At 40.8% G+C, this 20000-nt stretch overlaps 1 protein-coding gene across 1 annotated transcript in view; it reads left to right on the plus strand.

Moving 5' to 3' along the window:
- rhbg (Rh family B glycoprotein) overlaps nucleotides 1–20000 on the plus strand; it is a 53686-nt gene that overhangs the window by 33557 nt on the left and 129 nt on the right. Inside the window, exons 6-10 of the mRNA XM_061956982.2 lie at nucleotides 3565–3702; nucleotides 9376–9509; nucleotides 9605–9726; nucleotides 14507–14580; nucleotides 19619–20000. The exon at nucleotides 19619–20000 is cut by the window's right edge and continues 129 nt beyond it. Coding sequence (XP_061812966.1) covers nucleotides 3565–3702; nucleotides 9376–9509; nucleotides 9605–9726; nucleotides 14507–14580; nucleotides 19619–19696 — 546 coding nt within the window. The 3' untranslated portion in view covers nucleotides 19697–20000. The remainder of the gene's footprint in view (nucleotides 1–3564; nucleotides 3703–9375; nucleotides 9510–9604; nucleotides 9727–14506; nucleotides 14581–19618) is intronic.

Consider the following 20000-nt stretch of genomic DNA (forward strand, 5'->3'; position numbering starts at 1 on the left):
CCTTTTTGGATTCACTCGAGGGAGTACTTGAGAGTGCTCCCCCGGGTGATTCCCTCGTTCTACTGGGGGACTTCAACGCTCATATTGGCAACGACAGTGAAACCTGGAGAGGCGTGATTGGGAAGAATGGCCGCCCGGATCTGAACCCAAGTGGTGTTTTGTTATTGGACTTTTGTGCCCGTCACGGATTGTCCATAACGAACACCATGTTCAAGCATAAGGGTGTCCATATGTGCACTTGGCACCAGGACACCCTAGGCCGCAGTTCTATGATCGACTTTGTAGTTGTGTCATCGGATTTGCGGCCTCATGTTTTGGACACTCGGGTGAAGAGAGGGGCGGAGCTTTCTACCGATCACCACCTGGTGGTGAGTTGGCTGCGATGGTGGGGGAGGATGCCGGACAGACCTGGCAGGCCCAAACGCATTGTGAGGGTTTGCTGGGAACGTCTGGCAGAGTCTCCTGTCAGAGAGAGTTTCAATTCCCACCTCCGGAAGAACTTTGAACATGTCACGAGGGAGGTGCTGGACATTGAGTCCGAGTGGACCATGTTCCGCACCTCTATTGTCGAGGCGGCTGATTGGAGCTGTGGCCGCAAGGTAGTTGGTGCCTGTCGTGGCGGTAATCCTAGAACCCGTTGGTGGACACCGGCGGTGAGGGATGCCGTCAAGCTGAAGAAGGAGTCCTATCGGGTTCTTTTGGCTCATGGGACTCCTGAGGCAGCGGACAGGTACCGACAGGCCAAGCGGTGTGTGGCTTCAGCGGTCGCGGAGGCAAAAACTCGGACATGGGAGGAGTTCGGGGAAGCCATGGAAAACGACTTCCGGACGGCTTCGAAGCGATTCTGGACCACCGTCCACCGCCTCAGGAAGGGGAAGCAGTGCACTACCAACACCGTGTATGGTGCGGATGGTGTTCTGCTGACCTCAACTGCGGAAGTTGTGGATCGGTGGAGGGAATACTTCGAAGACCTCCTCAATCCCACCAACACGTCTTCCTATGAGGAAGCAGTGCCTGAGGAATCTGTGGTGGGCTCTCCTATTTCTGGGGCTGAGGTTGCTGAGGTAGTTAAAAAGCTTCTCGGTGGCAAGGCCCCGGGGGTGGATGAGATCCGCCCGGAGTTCCTTAAGGCTCTGGATGCTGTAGGGCTGTCTTGGTTGACAAGACTCTGCAGCATCGCGTGGACATCGGGGGCAGTACCTCTGGATTGGCAGACCGGGGTGGTGGTTCCTCTCTTTAAAAAGGGGAACCGGAGGGTGTGTTCTAACTATCGTGGGATCACACTCCTCAGCCTTCCCGGTAAGGTCTATTCAGGTGTACTGGAGAGGAGGCTACGCCGGATAGTCGAACCTCGGATTCAGGAGGAACAGTGTGGTTTTCGTCCTGGTCGTGGAACTGTGGACCAGCTCTATACTCTCGGCAGGGTCCTTGAGGGTGCATGGGAGTTTGCCCAACCAGTCTACATGTGCTTTGTGGACTTGGAGAAGGCATTCGACCGTGTCCCTCGGGAAGTCCTGTGGGGAGTGCTCAGAGAGTATGGGGTTTCGGACTGTCTGATTGTGGCGGTCCGCTCCCTGTATGATCAGTGTCAGAGCTTGGTTCGCATTGCCGGCAGTAAGTCGGACACGTTTCCGGTGAGGGTTGGACTCCGCCAAGGCTGCCCTTTGTCACCGATTCTGTTCATAACTTTTATGGACAGAATTTCTAGGCGCAGTCAAGGCGTTGAGGGGATCCGGTTTGGTGGCTGCAGGATTAGGTCTCTGCTTTTTGCAGATGATTTGGTCCTGATGGCTTCATCTGGCCAGGATCTTCAGCTCTCACTGGATCGGTTCGCAGCTGAGTGTGAAGCGACTGGGATGAGAATCAGCACCTCCAAGTCCGAGTCCATGGTTCTCGCCCGGAAAAGGGTGGAGTGCCATCTCCGGGTTGGGGAGGAGATCTTGCCCCAAGTGGAGGAGTTCAAGTACCTCGGAGTCTTGTTCACGAGTGGGGGAAGAGTGGATCGTGAGATCGACAGGCGGATCGGTGCGGCGTCTTCAGTAATGCGGACGCTGTATCGATCCGTTGTGGTGAAGAAGGAGCTGAGCCGGAAGGCAAAGCTCTCAATTTACCGGTCGATCTACGTTCCCATCCTCACCTATGGTCATGAGCTTTGGGTTATGACCGAAAGGACAAGATCACGGGTACAAGCGGCCGAAATGAGTTTCCTCCGCCGGGTGGCGGGGCTCTCCCTTAGAGATAGGGTGAGAAGCTCTGTCATCCGGGGGGAGCTCAAAGTAAAGCCGCTGCTCCTCCGCATCGAGAGGAGCCAGATGAGGTGGTTCGGGCATCTGGTCAGGATGCCACCCGAGCGCCTCCCTAAGGAGGTGTTTAGGGCATGTCCGACCGGTAGGAGGCCACGAGGAAGACCCAGGACACGTTGGGAAGACTATGTCTCCCGGCTGGCCTGGGAACGCCTCGGGATCCCCCGGGAGGAGCTGGACGAAGTGGCTGGGGAGAGGGAAGTCTGGGCTTCCCTGCTTAGGCTGCTGCCCCCGCGACCCGACCTCGGATAAGCGGAAGAAGATGGATGGATGGACATTAAAAAATCCCACTAAAGTTATTCGGGATCCAAAAGGGCCCCACTCATAAAAGTGTTCAAAATAAGTCATAGATTATTTTTTAAATTATTTTTATTGAAGACTTCATTTAAAAAAAAATTATAGTAATAATTATTATTTAACGCTTAAATCTTTAGCTCAACTTTAGGTCTATCTGTCGATATCAAATGACATTATTTTTAAAATGCTATGTTTTATGCCCTTTTTGTCAAAGAAACCCCAATTTTTATGGCAAAAACCCAAAATATGCAATTTCAAAGCGGAATACTTGATGTGAAGTAATTGCAGCCTTTATTGGGTGAATAAATCGCTAAACTATTGATTTTAAGTAATTTTTTTTGTTTTTAACAATGACAGTTTAAGAAATATATAAAAAAAATCCCATTAAATTTCTTGGGGATCCACATGTGCCCCACTCATAAAAGTCATACTTTTAATTTATTTTTTATTTTTTACCTTCAACACTTTAGTTTCTCGATCACCTTCAGATCTATTCAGCGATTATACATTTTTATTATTATTAATAATTTGTTTGTTTTATGCCCTTTTTGTCAAATAAACTTTATGGTAAACACGTAAATTATGCAATATTTGGAGGTGTTGAAATTGCCATGTAAACTTGCTAATGCTAATTACTAGCACGTGTGTGGCATATCCAACAAATTAGCATTGAGCCAGCGTATTTGTTTTAATGCAGGAGTTATTTTAAAGTAATGGCATACTTAACATATATGTTCAGTTTTACAGGCTCTCAAATGGAGACAACTTGTAATTTTTCTGCTGAGCTAGCAAAAAAATATGTCTTGTTAAGAGTTCTAATATCGGGGATTTTAGACGCAGGCCGTTAGGATCCCATACCCGTTTTATTTTTATTTATTTTTTTGTTCTACCAAACATTTATAGTCCGCTAAAAAAATAGAATAAATCATAACAAAGTATTCCATGTTTTGTTCTTCTTTCATAGGTCCACATCCAAAATGCCGCCCTGGCCGGTGGCGTCGCCGCGGGAACGGCCGGGGAAATGATGCTGACGCCTTTTGGTTCCATGATTGTGGGCTTCTTGGCCGGCATCATCTCTGTGCTGGGCTTCAAGTTCCTCTCGGTAAGAAATAAACAACCAAACTCTTGTATCTTGTTGGCAAGAGGCTTAATAACGCTGTCGTCTAATTTGCTTAGTTGGCCATGACACATGTGCATGCAATTCGTCTGTGGCTTTGGTTTGTTTTGCACAACAATAAAATAATAATAATAATTAAAGCTGCAAGCAGCGATGGACGGGACCGACTTTGACGGCACATAAAATCCAAACCGGAGCAGTAATTAAAACTCTTTCGTCAACTTTTAATCAGAAGGGTTCAATCTCTCTCCTGTGCTAGTTTGAAGCCGACCACGACAAACGCGCTCAGAGGAGATAATGTTGGAAAAAAGGTGACCGGTTTTTACAAAACTTTTGTTTTGAAGAGGGAATTGCAAACTTCCTGTTGATTTTTGCTGGGGGTTGTCAATATACCTACATAGAGGTTTTTGTTTAATTTCTCTAAGACATTCCTACTGGAAGTTACAGGCAGTTTTGTCTGAGTTTTCTTCCTAGGAGCAGTTGTGTCTGTGTTTTCTTCCTAGGGGGCGCTAGAGCGTAATTTTGAGTTTTGGGGTTAGGTTTTTTCATGAGAGCGTAATTTTTGCCAGTCATGTGTGTGTTCAGTTTGGTGAGTTTTGAAGCATGTTAAGGGGGTCAAATTACAGCTCAAAGAGGCAAAAGTGACTGTTTTTACTAAACTTTTGTTTTGAAGGGGGAATTGCAAACTTCCTGTTGATTTTTGCTGAGGGTTGTCAGTATATGAAATGTAGGTCTAAGTGAGACCTACATAGAGGTTTTTGTTTCATGTCTCTATGACATTCCCACTGGGAGTTAGAGGCAGTTTTGTCTGTGTTTTCTTCCTAGAGGGCGCTAGAGCGCAATTTTGAGTTTTGGGGCTAGGTTTTTTGATTAGATCGCAATTTTCCCAGTCCTGATGTGTGTGTCAAATTTGGTGAGTTTTGAAGCATGTTAAGGGGGTCAAATTACAGCTCAAAGAGGCAAAAGTGACTGTTTTTACTAAACTTTTGTTTTGAAGGGGGAATTGCAAACTTCCTGTTGATTTTTGCTGGGGGTTGTCAGTATATGAAATGTAGGTCTAAGTGAGACCTACATAGAGGTTTTTGTTTCATGTCTTTATGACATTCCCACTGGGAGTTAGAGGCAGTTTTGTCTGTGTTTTCTTCCTAGAGGGCGCTAGAGCGCAATTTTGAGTTTTGGGGCTAGATTTTTTGATTAGATCGCAATTTTTCCAGTCCTGATGTGTGTGTCAAATTTGGTGAGTTTTGAAGCATGTTAAGGGGGTCAAATTACAGCTCAAAGAGGCGGCGGAATAATAATAATAAAACCTTACAATTACAATAGGGTCCTCTGTCCCAAAGGGACATTGCGGTCCCTAATAAATGTAATTTAGTCATTTAAAAAAGATACAAAAGAAAACCTGCTAGGCCATATTGTACTAGGAGTTAGCGTCTACACAACAGCTAAGCACCCAATAGCACACAAGCTAGACATCTGTAATAATATTGCAGTCTAAAACAGCACATTTGTAAAATAAACAATTATTAAATACATATAGTTGCTCTTGACTTACACATACAAAGTAACAAATGTGTCCGCATCATTCGACATAACAAAATAAATTAATTACCACGTCACTTCAACTTAGGGACAGCATAAGTCCATTCCAGATGTTCAATAATACAAACCCCGTTTCCATATGAGTTGGGAAATTGTGTTAGATGTAAATATAAACGGAATACAATGATTTGCAAATCATTTTCAACACATATTCAGTTGAATATGCTACAAAGACAACATATTTGATGTTCAAACTGATAAAAAATTTTCTGTGCAAATAATCATTAACTTTAGAACGTGACAAAGAAGTTGGGAAAGGTGGCAATAAATACTGATAAAGTTGAGGAATGCTCATCAAACACTTATTTGGAACATCCCACAGGTGAACAGGCAAATTGGGAACAGGTGGGTGCCATGATTGGGTATAAAAGTAGATTCCATGAAATGCTCAGTCATTCACAAACAAGGATGGGGCAAGGGTCACCACTTTGTCAACAAATGCGTGAGCAAATTGTTGAACAGTTTAAGAACAACATTTCTCAACCAGCTATTGCAAGAAATTTAGGGATTTCACCATCTACGGTCCGTAATATCATCAAAAAGTTCAGAGAATCTGGAGAAATCACTGCACGTAAGCAATGATATTACAGACCTTCGGTCCCTCAGGCGGTAATGCATCAAAAAGCGACATCAGTGTGTAAAGGATATCACCACATGGGCTCAGGAACACTTCTGAAAACCACTGTCAATAACTACAGTTCGTTGCTAAATCTGTAAGTGCAAGTTAAAACTCTCCTATGCAAGGTGAAATCCATTTATCAACAACACCCAGAAACGCCGCCAGCTTCGCTGGGCCTGAGCTCATCTAAGATGGACTGATACAAAGTGGAAAAGTGTTCTGTGGTCTGACGAGTCCACATTTCAAATTATTTTTGGAAACGTTGTGTCCTCCGGACCAAAGAGGTAAAGAACCATCCAGATTGTTATAGGCGCAAGGCTGAAAAGCCAGCATGTGTGATGGTATGGGGGTGTATTAGTGGCCAAGACATGGGTAACTTACACATCTGTGAAGGCGCCATTAATGCTGAAAGGTACATACAGGTTTTGGAGCAACATATGTTGCCATCCAAGCAATGTTACCATGGACGCCCCTGCTTATTTCAGCAAGACAATGCCAAGCCACGTGTTACATCAACGTGGCTTCATAGTAAAAGAGTGCAGGTACTAGACTGGCCTGCCTGTGGTCCAGACCTGTCTCCCATTGAAAATGTGTGGCGCATTATGAAGCCTAAAATACCACAACGGAGACCCCCGGACTGTTGAACAACTTAAGCTGTACATCAAGTAAGAATGGGAAAGAATTCCACCTGAAAAGCTTCAAAAATGTGACTCCTTAGTTCCCAAACGTTTACTGAGTGTTGTTAAAAGGAAAGGCCATGTAACACAGTGGTAAAAATGCCCCTTTTTGCAATGTGTTGCTGCCATTAAATTCTCAATTAATGATTTTTTGCAAAATCAAATGAAGTTTCTCAGTTTGAACATTAAATATGTTGTCTTTGCAGTCTATTCAATTGAATATAAGTTGAAAAGGATTTGCAAATCATTGTATTCTGTTTTTATTCACAAATTCTTCACTGGTTTTGAGTTTTGCATAAACGAGCCTTTGCACCACATTCTAATTTTGCGAGTTCCAAACGTATGTACGATTCGTGCCGATATCAATTTCGGACGATATTCAAGGCTCCAATATCGGTATGTTATCGAACTTACAATGCCATCTACTGTACGGATTGTAATGACGAGCCACGTTCACAGACAGTCCCGTTATAATGTGTTAATGAACAACACTGTAGTATTCATGTATAATACCAAAGCACCTATTCTTTATGTACAAACCCCGTTTCCATATGAGTTGGGAAATTGTGTTAGATGTAAATATAAATGGAATACAATGATTTGCAAATCATTTTCAACCCATAGTCAGTTGAATATGCTACAAAGACAACATATTTGATGTTCAAACTCATAAACTTAATTTTTTTTTGCAAATAATAATTAACTTTGAATTTCATGGCTGCAACACGTGCCAAAGTTGTTGGGAAAGGGCATGTTCACCACTGTGTTACATGGCCTTTCCTTTTAACAACAGTCAGTAAACGTTTGGGAACTGAGGAGACACTTTTTTTAAGCTTCTCAGGTGGAATTCTTTCCCATTCTTGCTTGATGTACAGCTTAAGTTGTTCAACAGTCCGGGGGTCTCCGTTGTGCTATTTTAGACTTCATAATGCGCCACACATTTTCAATGGGAGACAGGTCTGGACTACAGGCAGGCCAGTCTAGTACCCGCACTTTTTTACTATGAATCCACGTTGATGTTGTCATGCCTGTGTGATCATGTTTTTGTTTTGGTCATGTTCGGTTTTGTTTTTTGACTTTTTGTGCACATTTGTTTTGTCACCATAGCAACCATTAGTTTTCACCTGTCACGTCACGCACCTGTTTCACGTTTTGAGTCACGCACCTGTTTTCGTTAATCATGTCTATAGTATTTAAGTTCATTGTTTTCAGTTTGTCGTTCTGACGACATCCCGCATTTATACTCTCCACACACCCTTATGACCCTTGCTGCGCTTTTTCATGCCGTTTTTTCATCCAAGTAAGTTTTCTTTATTCATGCCATAGTTTGCAAGTTTTATTTAATTGTTCATAGTTTCTGCCAATGTGCAAGTTCTGTGTTTATAGTCTAGTTTTGTACCTCCGCCCCTGTGCGCGCCTTTTGTTTGATCCTTTTCTTTGTAGTTATAGTGTTTAAATAAATCATGTATTTACCTTCACGCCACATCTGGTCCAATTCACTTGCACCTCGGGAGAACAAACCAAGCCATAGTCCAAGTCTTGACAGATGTAACACGTGGCTTGGCATTGTCTTGCTGAAATAAGCAGGGGCGTCCATGGCAACGTTGCTTGGATGGCAACATATGTTGCTCCAAAACCTGTATGTACCTTTCAGCATTAATGGCGCCTTCACAGATGTGTAAGTTACCCATGTCTTGGGCACTAATACACCCCCATACCATCACAGATGCTGGCTTTTCAACTTTGCGCCTAGAACAATCCGGATGGTTCTTTTCCTCTTTGGTCCGGAGGACACGACGTCCACGGTTTCCAAAAACAATTTGAAATGTGGACTCGTCAGACCACAGAACACATTTCCACTTTGTATCAGTCCATCTTAGATGAGCTCAGGCCCAGCGAAGCCGACGGTGTTTCTGGGTGTTGTTGATAAACGGTTTTCGCCTTGCATAGGAGAGTTTTAACTTGCACTTACAGATGTAGCGACCAACTGTAGTTACTGACAGTGGGTTTCTGAAGTGACCCTGAGCCCATGTGGTGATATCCTTTACACACTGATGTCGCTTGTTGATGCAGTACAGCCTGAGGGATCAAAGGTCACAGGCTTAGCTGCTTACGTGCAGTGAATTCTCCAGATTCTCTGAACCCTTTGATGATATTACGGACCGTAGATGGTGAAATCCCTAAATTCCTTGCAATAGCTGGTTGAGAAAGGTTTTTCTTAAACTGTTCAACAATTTGCTCACGCATTTGTTGACAAAGTGGTGACCCTCGCCCCATCCTTGTTTGTGAATGACTGAGCATTTCATGGAATCTACTTTTATACCCAATCATGGCACCCACCTGTTCCCAATTTGCCTGTTCACCTGTGGGATGTTCCAAATAAGTGTTTGATGAGCATTCCTCAACTTTATCAGTATTTATTGCCACCTTTCCCAACTTCTTTGTCACGTGTTGCTGGCATCAAATTCTAAAGTAAATGATTATTTGCAACAAAATATCAAATATGTTGTCTTTGTAGTGCATTCAATTGAATATGGGTTGAAAAGGATTTGCAAATATTCCGTTTATATTTACATCTAACACAATTTCCCAACTCATATGGAAACGGGGTTTGTACAGAAAATTGTATTTTCGGTCCACTAGGTGGCGCTGGTTTATCACTCTAGTCGGCAGAAACAAAGATGATATCCACAAGACAGACGCTCACTCGGCTGCAATAACACGATGAAAGCATAAATGCATTCATCGGGTTTTTTGTTTCAGCCCATCTTGGAGGAGAAGCTGAAGATCCAGGACACTTGTGGGGTCCACAACCTGCACGGCATGCCGGGCGTCCTGGGCGCCATCGTGGGGGCGGTCACCGCCGCCCTGGCCACCTCGGACATCTACGGAGAGGGGTACTTTTTTGTTGTTCTTGTGTGTCTTTGAACTAGCGTGCACTTTGACATGCTCGGACAAACAAAAAAGGTCACATGACGCCGTTTGTCCGCAGCATGGCGGACGTGTTCCCGGATGTGGCGAGTGGAGACGTGGAGGCTTCCTTCCAGGGGCTCCGACAAGCCATCTCCCTGGCTGTGACCCTGGGCATCGCCCTCCTGGGGGGGCTCATCGTAGGTGGGTTGACCTCGCTCGCCCCGCACCAACACACTCAACTCTTTGCACCATGTCGTTAACAGGGCTGGCCACCAGGTGGTGCTGTTCCCCACCTCTTTTTGACACAAATAGGGGGTGTGAAGTTCATAATGTTTGCAGCACAAACAAATGAGACATGTTTGGGGAGACTTTGACATGGTTGGGGACTGTTTATGATTAATAACACGTTAGTTGCATGGTAATAACATAACAATACAATGTTAATAACTTAAAAACTATAACAGTTAGACCAAAATATTTAGCAGCACAAACAAATGAGACATGTTTGGGGAGACTTTGACATAGTTGGGGACTGTTTGTGAATAATAACACGTTAATTACATGGTAATAACATAACAACGTCAATAACTTAAAAACTATAATAGTTAGACCCTCCAAATAATTGCAATAACATAGAAACTATAAAACGTTACTAACATAAAAAATATAATACACCAATATATTCTGCAGATGAGACACGTTTGGGAAGACTTTCTCATTGTTGGGGACTGTTCATGAATAATAACACGTTAATTACATGTTAATAACATAACAACTATAAAGCATTAATAACTTCAAAACTATAATAGTTAGACCCCAAAAAAATAGTAATGTAAAAAAAATAGATCAAAATATGTTGCAGCACAAACAAATGAGACAAGTTTGGGGAGACTTTGACATGGTTGGGGACTGTTTATGAATATTAACACCTTAATTACCTGTTAATAACATAACTATAAAACGCTAATAATTTAAAAACTATAATATACCAAAAATATTTTGCAGCACAAACAAATGAGACACGTTTGGGGAGACTTTGACATAGTTGGGGACTGTTTATGAATAATAACACATTAGTTACATGTTAATAACATAACAACTATAAAACATTAATAACTTAAACTATAATAGACCAATAACATTTTGCAGCACAAACAAATGAGATGAGACATGTTTGGGGAGACTTTGACAAAGTTGGGGACTGTTTATGAATATTAACACGTTAATTACCTGTTAATAACATAACAACGTCAACAACTTAAAAACAAAAATAGTTAGACCCCCCCAAAAATTGCAATAACATACAAACTATAAAACGTTACTAACGTAAAAAATACAATACACCAAAATATTTTGCAGCACAAACAAATGAGACACGTTTGGGGAGACTTTGACATAGTTGGGGACTGTTTATGAATAATAACATGTTAATTACATGTTAATAACATAATACAATATTAATAACTTTAAAACTTTAATAGTTTGACCAAAACATTTTGCAGCACAAACAAATGAGACACGTTTGGGGAGACTTTGACATAGTTGGGGATCATTTATGAATAATAACACGTTAATTACATGGTAATAACATAACGTCAATAACTTGAAAACTATAATAGTTAGACCCCCCAAAAAATTGCAATAACATAGAAACTATACAACGTTAGGAACGTAAAAAGTACAACACACCAAAATATTTTGCAGCACAAGCAAATGAGACACATTTGGGGAGACTTTGACATAGTTGGTGACTGTTTATGAATAATAACACGTTAATTACATGTTAATAACATAGAAACTATAACGCGTTAACTTCAAAACTATAATAGTTAGACCCCCCCCAAAAAATAGTAACGTAAAAAAAAAAAATCAAAATATTTTTCAGCACAAACAAATGAGACACGTTTGGGGAGACTTTGACATTGTTGGGGACTGTTTATGATTAATAACACGTTTATTACATGTTAATAACATAACAATACAATGTTAATAACTTAAAAACTATAATAGTTAGACCAAAATATGTTGCAGCACAAACAAATGAGACACGTTTGGGGAGACGTTGACATGGTTGGGGACTGTTTGTGAATAATAACACGTTAATTACATGTTAATAACATAAGAACGCCAATAACTTAGTTAGACCCCCCCAAAAAATTGCAATAACATAGAAACTATACAATGTTAGTAACGTAAAAAGTACAATACGCCAAAATATTTTGCAGCACAAACAAATGAGACACGTTTGGGGAGACTTTGACATAGTTGGGGACTGTTTATGAATAATTACACGTTAATTACATGTTAATAACATATAAACTATAAAGCGTTAATAACTTCAAAACTATAATAGTTAGACCCAAAAAAAAAAAAAAAGTTAGTAACGTAAAAAAAAAAAAATCAAAATATTTTTCAGCACAAACAAATGAGACACGTTTGGGGAGACTTTGACATAGTTGGGGACTGTTTATGAATAATAACATGTTAATTACATGTTAATAGCATAAAAACTATAAAACGCTAATAATTTAAAAACTATGATGGACCAAAAATATTTTGCAGCATGAACAAATGAGACACATTTGGGGAGACTTTGACATGGTTGGGGACTGTTTATGAATAATAACACGTTAATTACATGTTAATAACATAACAATACAATGTTAATAACTTAAAAACTATAATAGTTAGACCAAAATATGTTGCAGCACGAACAAATGAGACACGTTTGGGGAGACTTTGACATGGTTGGGGACTGTTTGTGAATAATAACACGTTAATTACATGTTAATAACATAAGAATGCCAATAACTTACTTAGACCCCCCAAAAAATTGCAATAACATAGAAACTATACAACTTTGGTAACGTAAAAAGTACAATACGCCAAAATATTTAGCAGCACAAACAAATGAGACACGTTTGGGGAGACTTTGACATAGTTGGGGACTGTTTATGAATAATTACACGTTAATTACATGTTTATAACATAGAAACTATAAAGCGTTAATAACTTCAAAACTATAATAGTTAGACCCCCCCAAAAAAATAGTAACGTAAAAAAAAAAAATCAAAATATTTTTCAGCACAAACAAATGACACGTTTGGGGAGACTTTGACATAGTTGGGGACTGTTTATGAATAATAACACCCTAATTACATGTTAATAGCATAAAAACTATAAAACGCTAATAATTTAAAAACTATAATAGACCAAAAATATTTTTCAGCACAAACAAATGAGACATTATTGGGGAGACTTTGACATAGTTGGGGACTGTTTATGAATAATAACACGTTAATTACGTGTTAATAACATAGCAACTATAAAGCGTTAATAACTTAAAAACTATAATAGTTAGACCCCCCAAAAAATTGCAATAACATAGAAACTATAAAATGTTAGTAAGGCAAAAAAATATAATAGACCAAAATATGTTGCAGCACAAACAAATGAGACACGTTTGGGGAAACTTTGACATAGTTGGGGACTGTTTATGAATAATAACACATTAATTACATGTTAATAACATAGAAACTATAAAATGTTAACTTAAAACTATAATGAACCAAAATATGTTTTGCACACAAACAAATAAGACACGTTTGGGGGAGACTTTGACCGTTTATGAATAATAACACATTAATTACATGTTAATAACATAAAAAAACACGAAACATTAACTTAAAAACTGTAATGGTCTAACTGTAATTGTTAAACCAATTTTTTTTTTCTCAGCACAATCAATTGAGAATATTTTGGTTTAATTTGGGCTTAATTTGAAGAAAGTGGGGGCTGGCTGACCTTTTAATTGACCTATAAAATCAACTTTAATTAAGTTTAATAAACGTTAATAACTTAAAAACTGTAATAGTTAAAATAAAAACCTGAAACGTTAATAAGTTAAAAATTATAACGGACCAAACATTTTTGCAGCACAAACGTAGCACAAATGAAACTATTTAGATTTATTTTTTTAGAAAGTATCCAGTAACAAACGTGTCCGCATCATACAACTTACTGTGCCATTTAATGACTTCAAAAAGACAACAACAGCCATTCCACTCCAACTAAAAGACAGCATAAGACCACTTCAGATGGTTGACAATAAATAGGTTAGTGTTTTCAATACCTGCCATCGGTCTCCGTTTCATTTCATTTAGTCTTTTCACTACAAAATGATACAAATATGCACGATGATCTGTGCTGATATCGAATCAATAGATATCGGCCAATACTCAATATGGGACGGCCCTTAACAGGACCGAAACAACATTGTCATGACTTGGTCCTGGGTGTTTGCTTTTCCGGAATGCAACGGAAAGTTGGCTCGGGCGAGACGGGAATGTGAATACATGATTTATTTAATACATCAAAATAAAGTACAAACGAAAAGCGCGCACAGTGGTGGAGAACAAACTATGAAACCAAAAGACTATAGCATTAATAAACAAAACTTACTTGGCATGGACTAAAAGGAGCAGCATGAATGATGGACATGAAATCAAGTGTCAGAAATGTGCCGAGCATAATTGTGGGATGTCACCAGACAGACAAACTGAAAACAATGAACTTAAATACTACAGACATGATTAACGAAAACAGGTGCGTGACTCAAAACGTGAAACAGGTGCGTGACGTGACAGGTGAAAACTAATGGGTTGCTATGGTGACAAACAAGAGTGCACAATGAGTCCAAACGTGGAACAGGTGAAACTAATGGGTAATCATGGAAACAAGACAAGGGAGTGAAAAGCCAGAAACTAAAGAGTCCAATAACTAAACAAAAAAAAGACTAAAACAAAACAGGATTACACAGACATGACAAACATGATGTGTTCGATTCCAGGTTGTTTTTTTTAATAACAAATGAGTTGTTTTCATTGGGGTTCACACGATATCATCTGTAACAGCTGTGGCCGATACTTGGTTCTCGTCAATCGTAATTATGAGGAATTAAAAAACACCTGTGGTATTTTAGGCTTCATCATGAAGTTGCCAGTCTTTGGTGCGCCTCCTGACACCATCTGCTACGAGGACAGCGTCTACTGGGAAGTAAGTGTTTCTCTTTGGAATCAAGCTCCATGTATCCCAACTTCAATCATAAACCTGACTAGGGTTGTACGGTATACCGGTACTAGTATAGTACCGCCATACTAATGACTCATATTCTGTACTATACCGCCTCTAAAAAGTACCGGTGGATCGACACCTAACATCCACTGTAAAGATACCAAGTACAGGCACGTATCTAGTCGATACTACTATGATTACGTCGATATTTTTAGGCGTCACAACATCTTCTTTCGTTTTTTTAAAATGTATATTATGTTTATAAAGTCAGGAAATATGTCCCTGGACACATGAGGACTTTGAATATGACCAATGTATGATCCTGTAACGACTTGGTATCGAATCGATACCCAAATTTGTGGTATCATCCAAAACTAATGTAAAGCATCCAAACAACAGAAGAATATTAGAAGATTATTGCATTTTAACAGAAGTGTAGATAGAACGTGTTAAAAGAGAAAATAAACAGATATTAACAATAAATGAACACTGTGTGGGGGCGTGGCCTGCGGACCTATTTAAACGGGGATAGCAGGTCCATTCTATGTGTCATACTTGATCATTTCGCGATATTGCCATATTTTTGCTGAAAGGAATTAGTAGAGAACATCGACGATAAAGTTCGCAACTTTTGGTCGCTGATAAAAAAGCCTTGCCTGTGCCGGAAGTAGCAGACGAGTAGCGTGACGTCACAGGTTGTGGAGCTCCTCACATCCGCACATTGTTTACAATCATGGCCACCAGCAGCGAGAGCGATTCGGACCGAGAAAGCGACGATTTACCCATTAATTTGAGCGAGGATGAAAGATTTGTGGATGAGGAAAGTGAGAGTGAAGGACTAGAGGGCAGTGGGAGCGATTCAGATAGGGAAGATGCTGTGAGAGGCGGGTGGGACCTGATATTCAGCTGGAAATGACTAAAACAGTAAATAAACACAAACCATATATATACTCTATTAGCCACAACACAACCAGGCTTATATTTAATATGCCACAAATTAATCCCGCATAACAAACACCTCCCCCCTCCTGTCCATATAACCGGCCAATACAACTCAAACACCTGCACAACACACTCAATCCCACAGCCCAAAGTTACGTACGTGACATGCACATAGCGGCACGCACGCACGGGCAAGCGATCAAATGTTTGGAAGCGTACTCACGGTACCGCGTCTGCGTATCCAACTCAAAGTCCTCCTGGTAAGAGTCTCTGTTGTCCCAGTTCTCCACAGGCCAATGGTAAAGCTTGACTGTCATCTTGCGGGAATGTAAACAATGAAACACCGGCCGTGTTTGTGTTGCTGCAGCCGCCCGCAATACACCGCTTCCCACCTACAGCTTTCTTCTTTGCTGTCTCCGTTGTTCATTGAACAAATTGCAAAAGATTCACCAACACAGATGTCCAGAATACTGTGGAATTTTGCGATGAAAACAGACGACTTAATAGCTGGCCACCATGCTGTCCCAAAATGTCCTCCACAATCCGTGACGTCACGCGCTGACGTCATCATACCGAGACGTTTTCAGCAGGATATTTCGCGCGAAATTTAAAATTGCACTTTAGTAAGCTAACCCGGCCGTATTGGCATGTGTTGCAATGTTAAGATTTCATCATTGATATACAGGTAAAAGCCAGTAAATTAGAATATTTTGAAAAACTTGATTTATTTCAGTAACTGCATTCAAAAGGTGTAACTTGTACATTATATTTATTCATTGCACACAGACTGATGCATTCAAATGTTTATTTCATTTAATTTTGATGATTTGAAGTGGCAACAAATGAAAATCCAAAATTCCGTGTGTCACAAAATTAGAATATTACTTAAGGCTAATACAAAAAAGGGATTTTTAGAAATGTTGGCCAACTGAAAAGTATGAAAATGAAAAATATGAGCATGTACAATACTCAATACTTGGTTGGAGCTCCTTTTGCCTCAATTACTGCGTTAATGCGGCGTGGCATGGAGTCGATGAGTTTCTGGCACTGCTCAGGTGTTATGAGAGCCCAGGTTGCTCTGATAGTGGCCTTCAACTCTTCTGCGTTTTTGGGTCTGGCATTCTGCATCTTCCTTTTCACAATACCCCACAGATTTTCTATGGGGCTAAAGTCAGGGGAGTTGGCGGGCCAATTTAGAACAGAAATACCATGGTCCGTAAACCAGGCACGGGTAGATTTTGCGCTGTGTGCAGGCGCCAAGTCCTGTTGGAACTTGAAATCTCCATCTCCATAGAGCAGGTCAGCAGCAGGAAGCATGAAGTGCTCTAAAACTTGCTGGTAGACGACTGCGTTGACCCTGGATCTCAGGAAACAGAGTGGACCGACACCAGCAGATGACATGGCACCCCAAACCATCACCCAACCATGCAAATTTTGCATTTCCTTTGGAAATCGAGGTCCCAGAGTCTGGAGGAAGACAGGAGAGGCACAGGATCCACGTTGCCTGAAGTCTAGTGTAAAGTTTCCACCATCAGTGATGGTTTGGGGTGCCATGTCATCTGCTGGTGTCGGTCCACTCTGTTTCCTGAGATCCAGGGTCAACGCAGCCGTCTACCAGCAAGTTTTAGAGCACTTCATGCTTCCTGCTGCTGACCTGCTCTATGGAGATGGAGATTTCAAGTTCCAACAGGACTTGGCGCCTGCACACAGCGCAAAATCTACCCGTGCCTGGTTTACGGACCATGGTATTTCTGTTCTAAATTGGCCCGCCAACTCCCCTGACCTTAACCCCATAGAAAATCTGTGGGGTATTGTGAAAAGGAAGATGCAGAATGCCAGACCCAAAAACGCAGAAGAGTTGAAGGCCACTATCAGAGCAACCTGGGCTCTCATAACACCTGAGCAGTGCCAGAAACTCATCGACTCCATGCCACGCCGCATTAACGCAGTAATTGAGGCAAAAGGAGCTCCAACCAAGTATTGAGTATTGTACATGCTCATATTTTTCATTTTCATACTTTTCAGTTGGCCAACATTTCTAAAAATCCCTTTTTTGTATTAGACTTAAGTAATATTCTAATTTTGTGACACACGGAATTTTGGATTTTCATTTGTTGCCACTTCAAATCATCAAAATTAAATGAAATAAACATTTGAATGCATCAGTCTGTGTGCAATGAATAAATATAATGTACAAGTTACACCTTTTGAATGCAATTACTGAAATAAATCAAGTTTTTCAAAATATTCTAATTTACTGGCTTTTACCTGTATAAACTATCAGTATCAGTATCGGTAGTAGTGGGTTTCAGTAGGCCTTTAAAGGGCAGCAGCCGGGAAGAGGAGAGGGGTTGTTGATGGTGGAGAGAAAACCCCGAGCACGCACGAGTGCGAGGGCGGGACGGACGGACAGAAATGACTGAAAACGAACACAAAAAACATTTATTGCAAAATAAATGATTGTTCAGAAAGATGAACGAGGCGGTCATGTCCGTAATTGGTGGTCTGAAGAACCCGGAAGAGCAAGCCTTTCACAAACATGTAGATTAATAATCCATTTTTTACCGCTTGTCCTTAATAATGTTGACAAAATAATAGATGTATAAATGACACAATATGTTACTGCGTACGTCAGCAGACTAATTAGGAGTCTTTGTTTGTTTACTTACTACTAAAAGACAAGTTGTCTTGTATGTTCACTATTTTATTTAAGGACAAACTTGCAATAATAAACATATGTTTCATGTACACTAATATTTTTTTATTAAAATAAAGCCAATAATGTCATTTTTTTGTGGGCCCCTTTATTTAGAAAAGTACCGAAAACTACCGAAAAAAATCGAAATATATTTTGGTACCGATATCGGTACAAAAAACATGGGTATCAGGACAACAGTAGACTATACCAGTGTTTTTCAACCACCGTGCCGCGGCCGTGAGATACAGTCTGGTGTGCCGTGGAAGATTATCTAATTTCACCTATTTGGGTTAAAAAATATTTTTTGCAAAGCAGTAATTATAGTCTGCAAATGATGTGTTGTTGTTGAGTGTCGGTGCTGTCTAGAGCTCGGCAGAGTAACCGTGTAATACTCTTCCATATCAGTAGGTGGCATCCGGTAGCTAATTGCCTTGTAGATGTCGGAAACAGCGGAAGGAAGGGTGCAGGTAAAAAGGTGTCTAATGCTTAAACCGAAAATAGACACAAGGTGAGTGCCCCTAAGAAAAGGCATTGAAGCTTAGGGAAGGCTATGCAGAACGAAACTAAAACTGAACTGGCTACAAAGTACACAAAAACAGAATGCTGGACGACAGCAAAGACTTAATGTGGAGTAAAGACAAAGTACATCCAAACATGACGTGCCAATCAACGATGTCCCCACAAAGAAGGATAAAAACAACTGAAATATTCTTGGTTGCTAAAACAAAGTAGAAATATCGCTCAAAGGAAGACATGAAAGTAAAATACCAAAAAAAAAGAGAAAATACACCAAAAGAGGAGCGCAAGACAAGAACTAAAACACTACACACAGGAAAACAGCAAAAAAGTCCAAAAAAGTCAGGGGGTGATGTGACAGGTGGTGACAGTACACCTACTTTGAGACAAGAGCTATAGTGATGCATGCTTGGTTATGCTTTAAAGTCATATCCAACAATTGCCACAACGACTTTTTACTGTCAACTGAGTTACTTTTTTAAATTATTTCTGCTGGTGGTGTGCCTCCGCATTTTTTCAACGCAAAACAATGTGCCTTGGCTCAAAAAAAGGTTAAAAAACACTAGCATATACCATTTATTTTTAGTTTTACAAGTTAGGATTAATAAGCATGCGTTGAGTAACTATGGCCACCAGAGGGCAGTGCGGCATTAAAAATGAAATGTGCGCAGTATCACTAAATGGCCAGCAGGTGACGCACACCCCCACAGCGTGACGGAATCACGCATGTGGACTTTTTTTTTAAAGTCACTCCCTCGGAGGATAGTTTAAAAAAACAAAACAACAACAACAGTAAAGATGCCATCACCAATTACCCACAATGCACCACATTTCTTGTTGTATTCACTACTGTTTGTCCTCAAGGTGCCCGGGGCCGAGGAGGGTCACGACGACCAGCTGACCACGGTGGTCTCTGCTGAGAGCGAGAAACTCAATGGTTAGACGGACACGCGCACGCACCTGGTACGTCATAGCGTAGGTTGCGCAGGTACATCTGCATGTCCCAAAAAAAAAAAAAAAAAAAAGGACACTAGTACAGGTTTCCACCACTAGAGGGCGACGTGCTGCCGGCTTGCCGAGCGATCGTGACTGTTTGATGACGTCAGCAGGCTGCCAGCCCCACACCAAAGACTCTTCTAGAAGTTAAAGTTACACACTAACGGCTCTAAAAAAAAAAAGGCCTTTTAAAGGTCCTACTGTTTTATTTTGTATTATCACTTACTGTAGGTCAGGGGTTTTCTCTTTT

The sequence above is a fragment of the Nerophis lumbriciformis genome, linkage group LG04 (assembly GCF_033978685.3).
Source record: "Nerophis lumbriciformis linkage group LG04, RoL_Nlum_v2.1, whole genome shotgun sequence".
Classification (NCBI taxonomy): Eukaryota; Metazoa; Chordata; class Actinopteri; order Syngnathiformes; family Syngnathidae; genus Nerophis; species Nerophis lumbriciformis.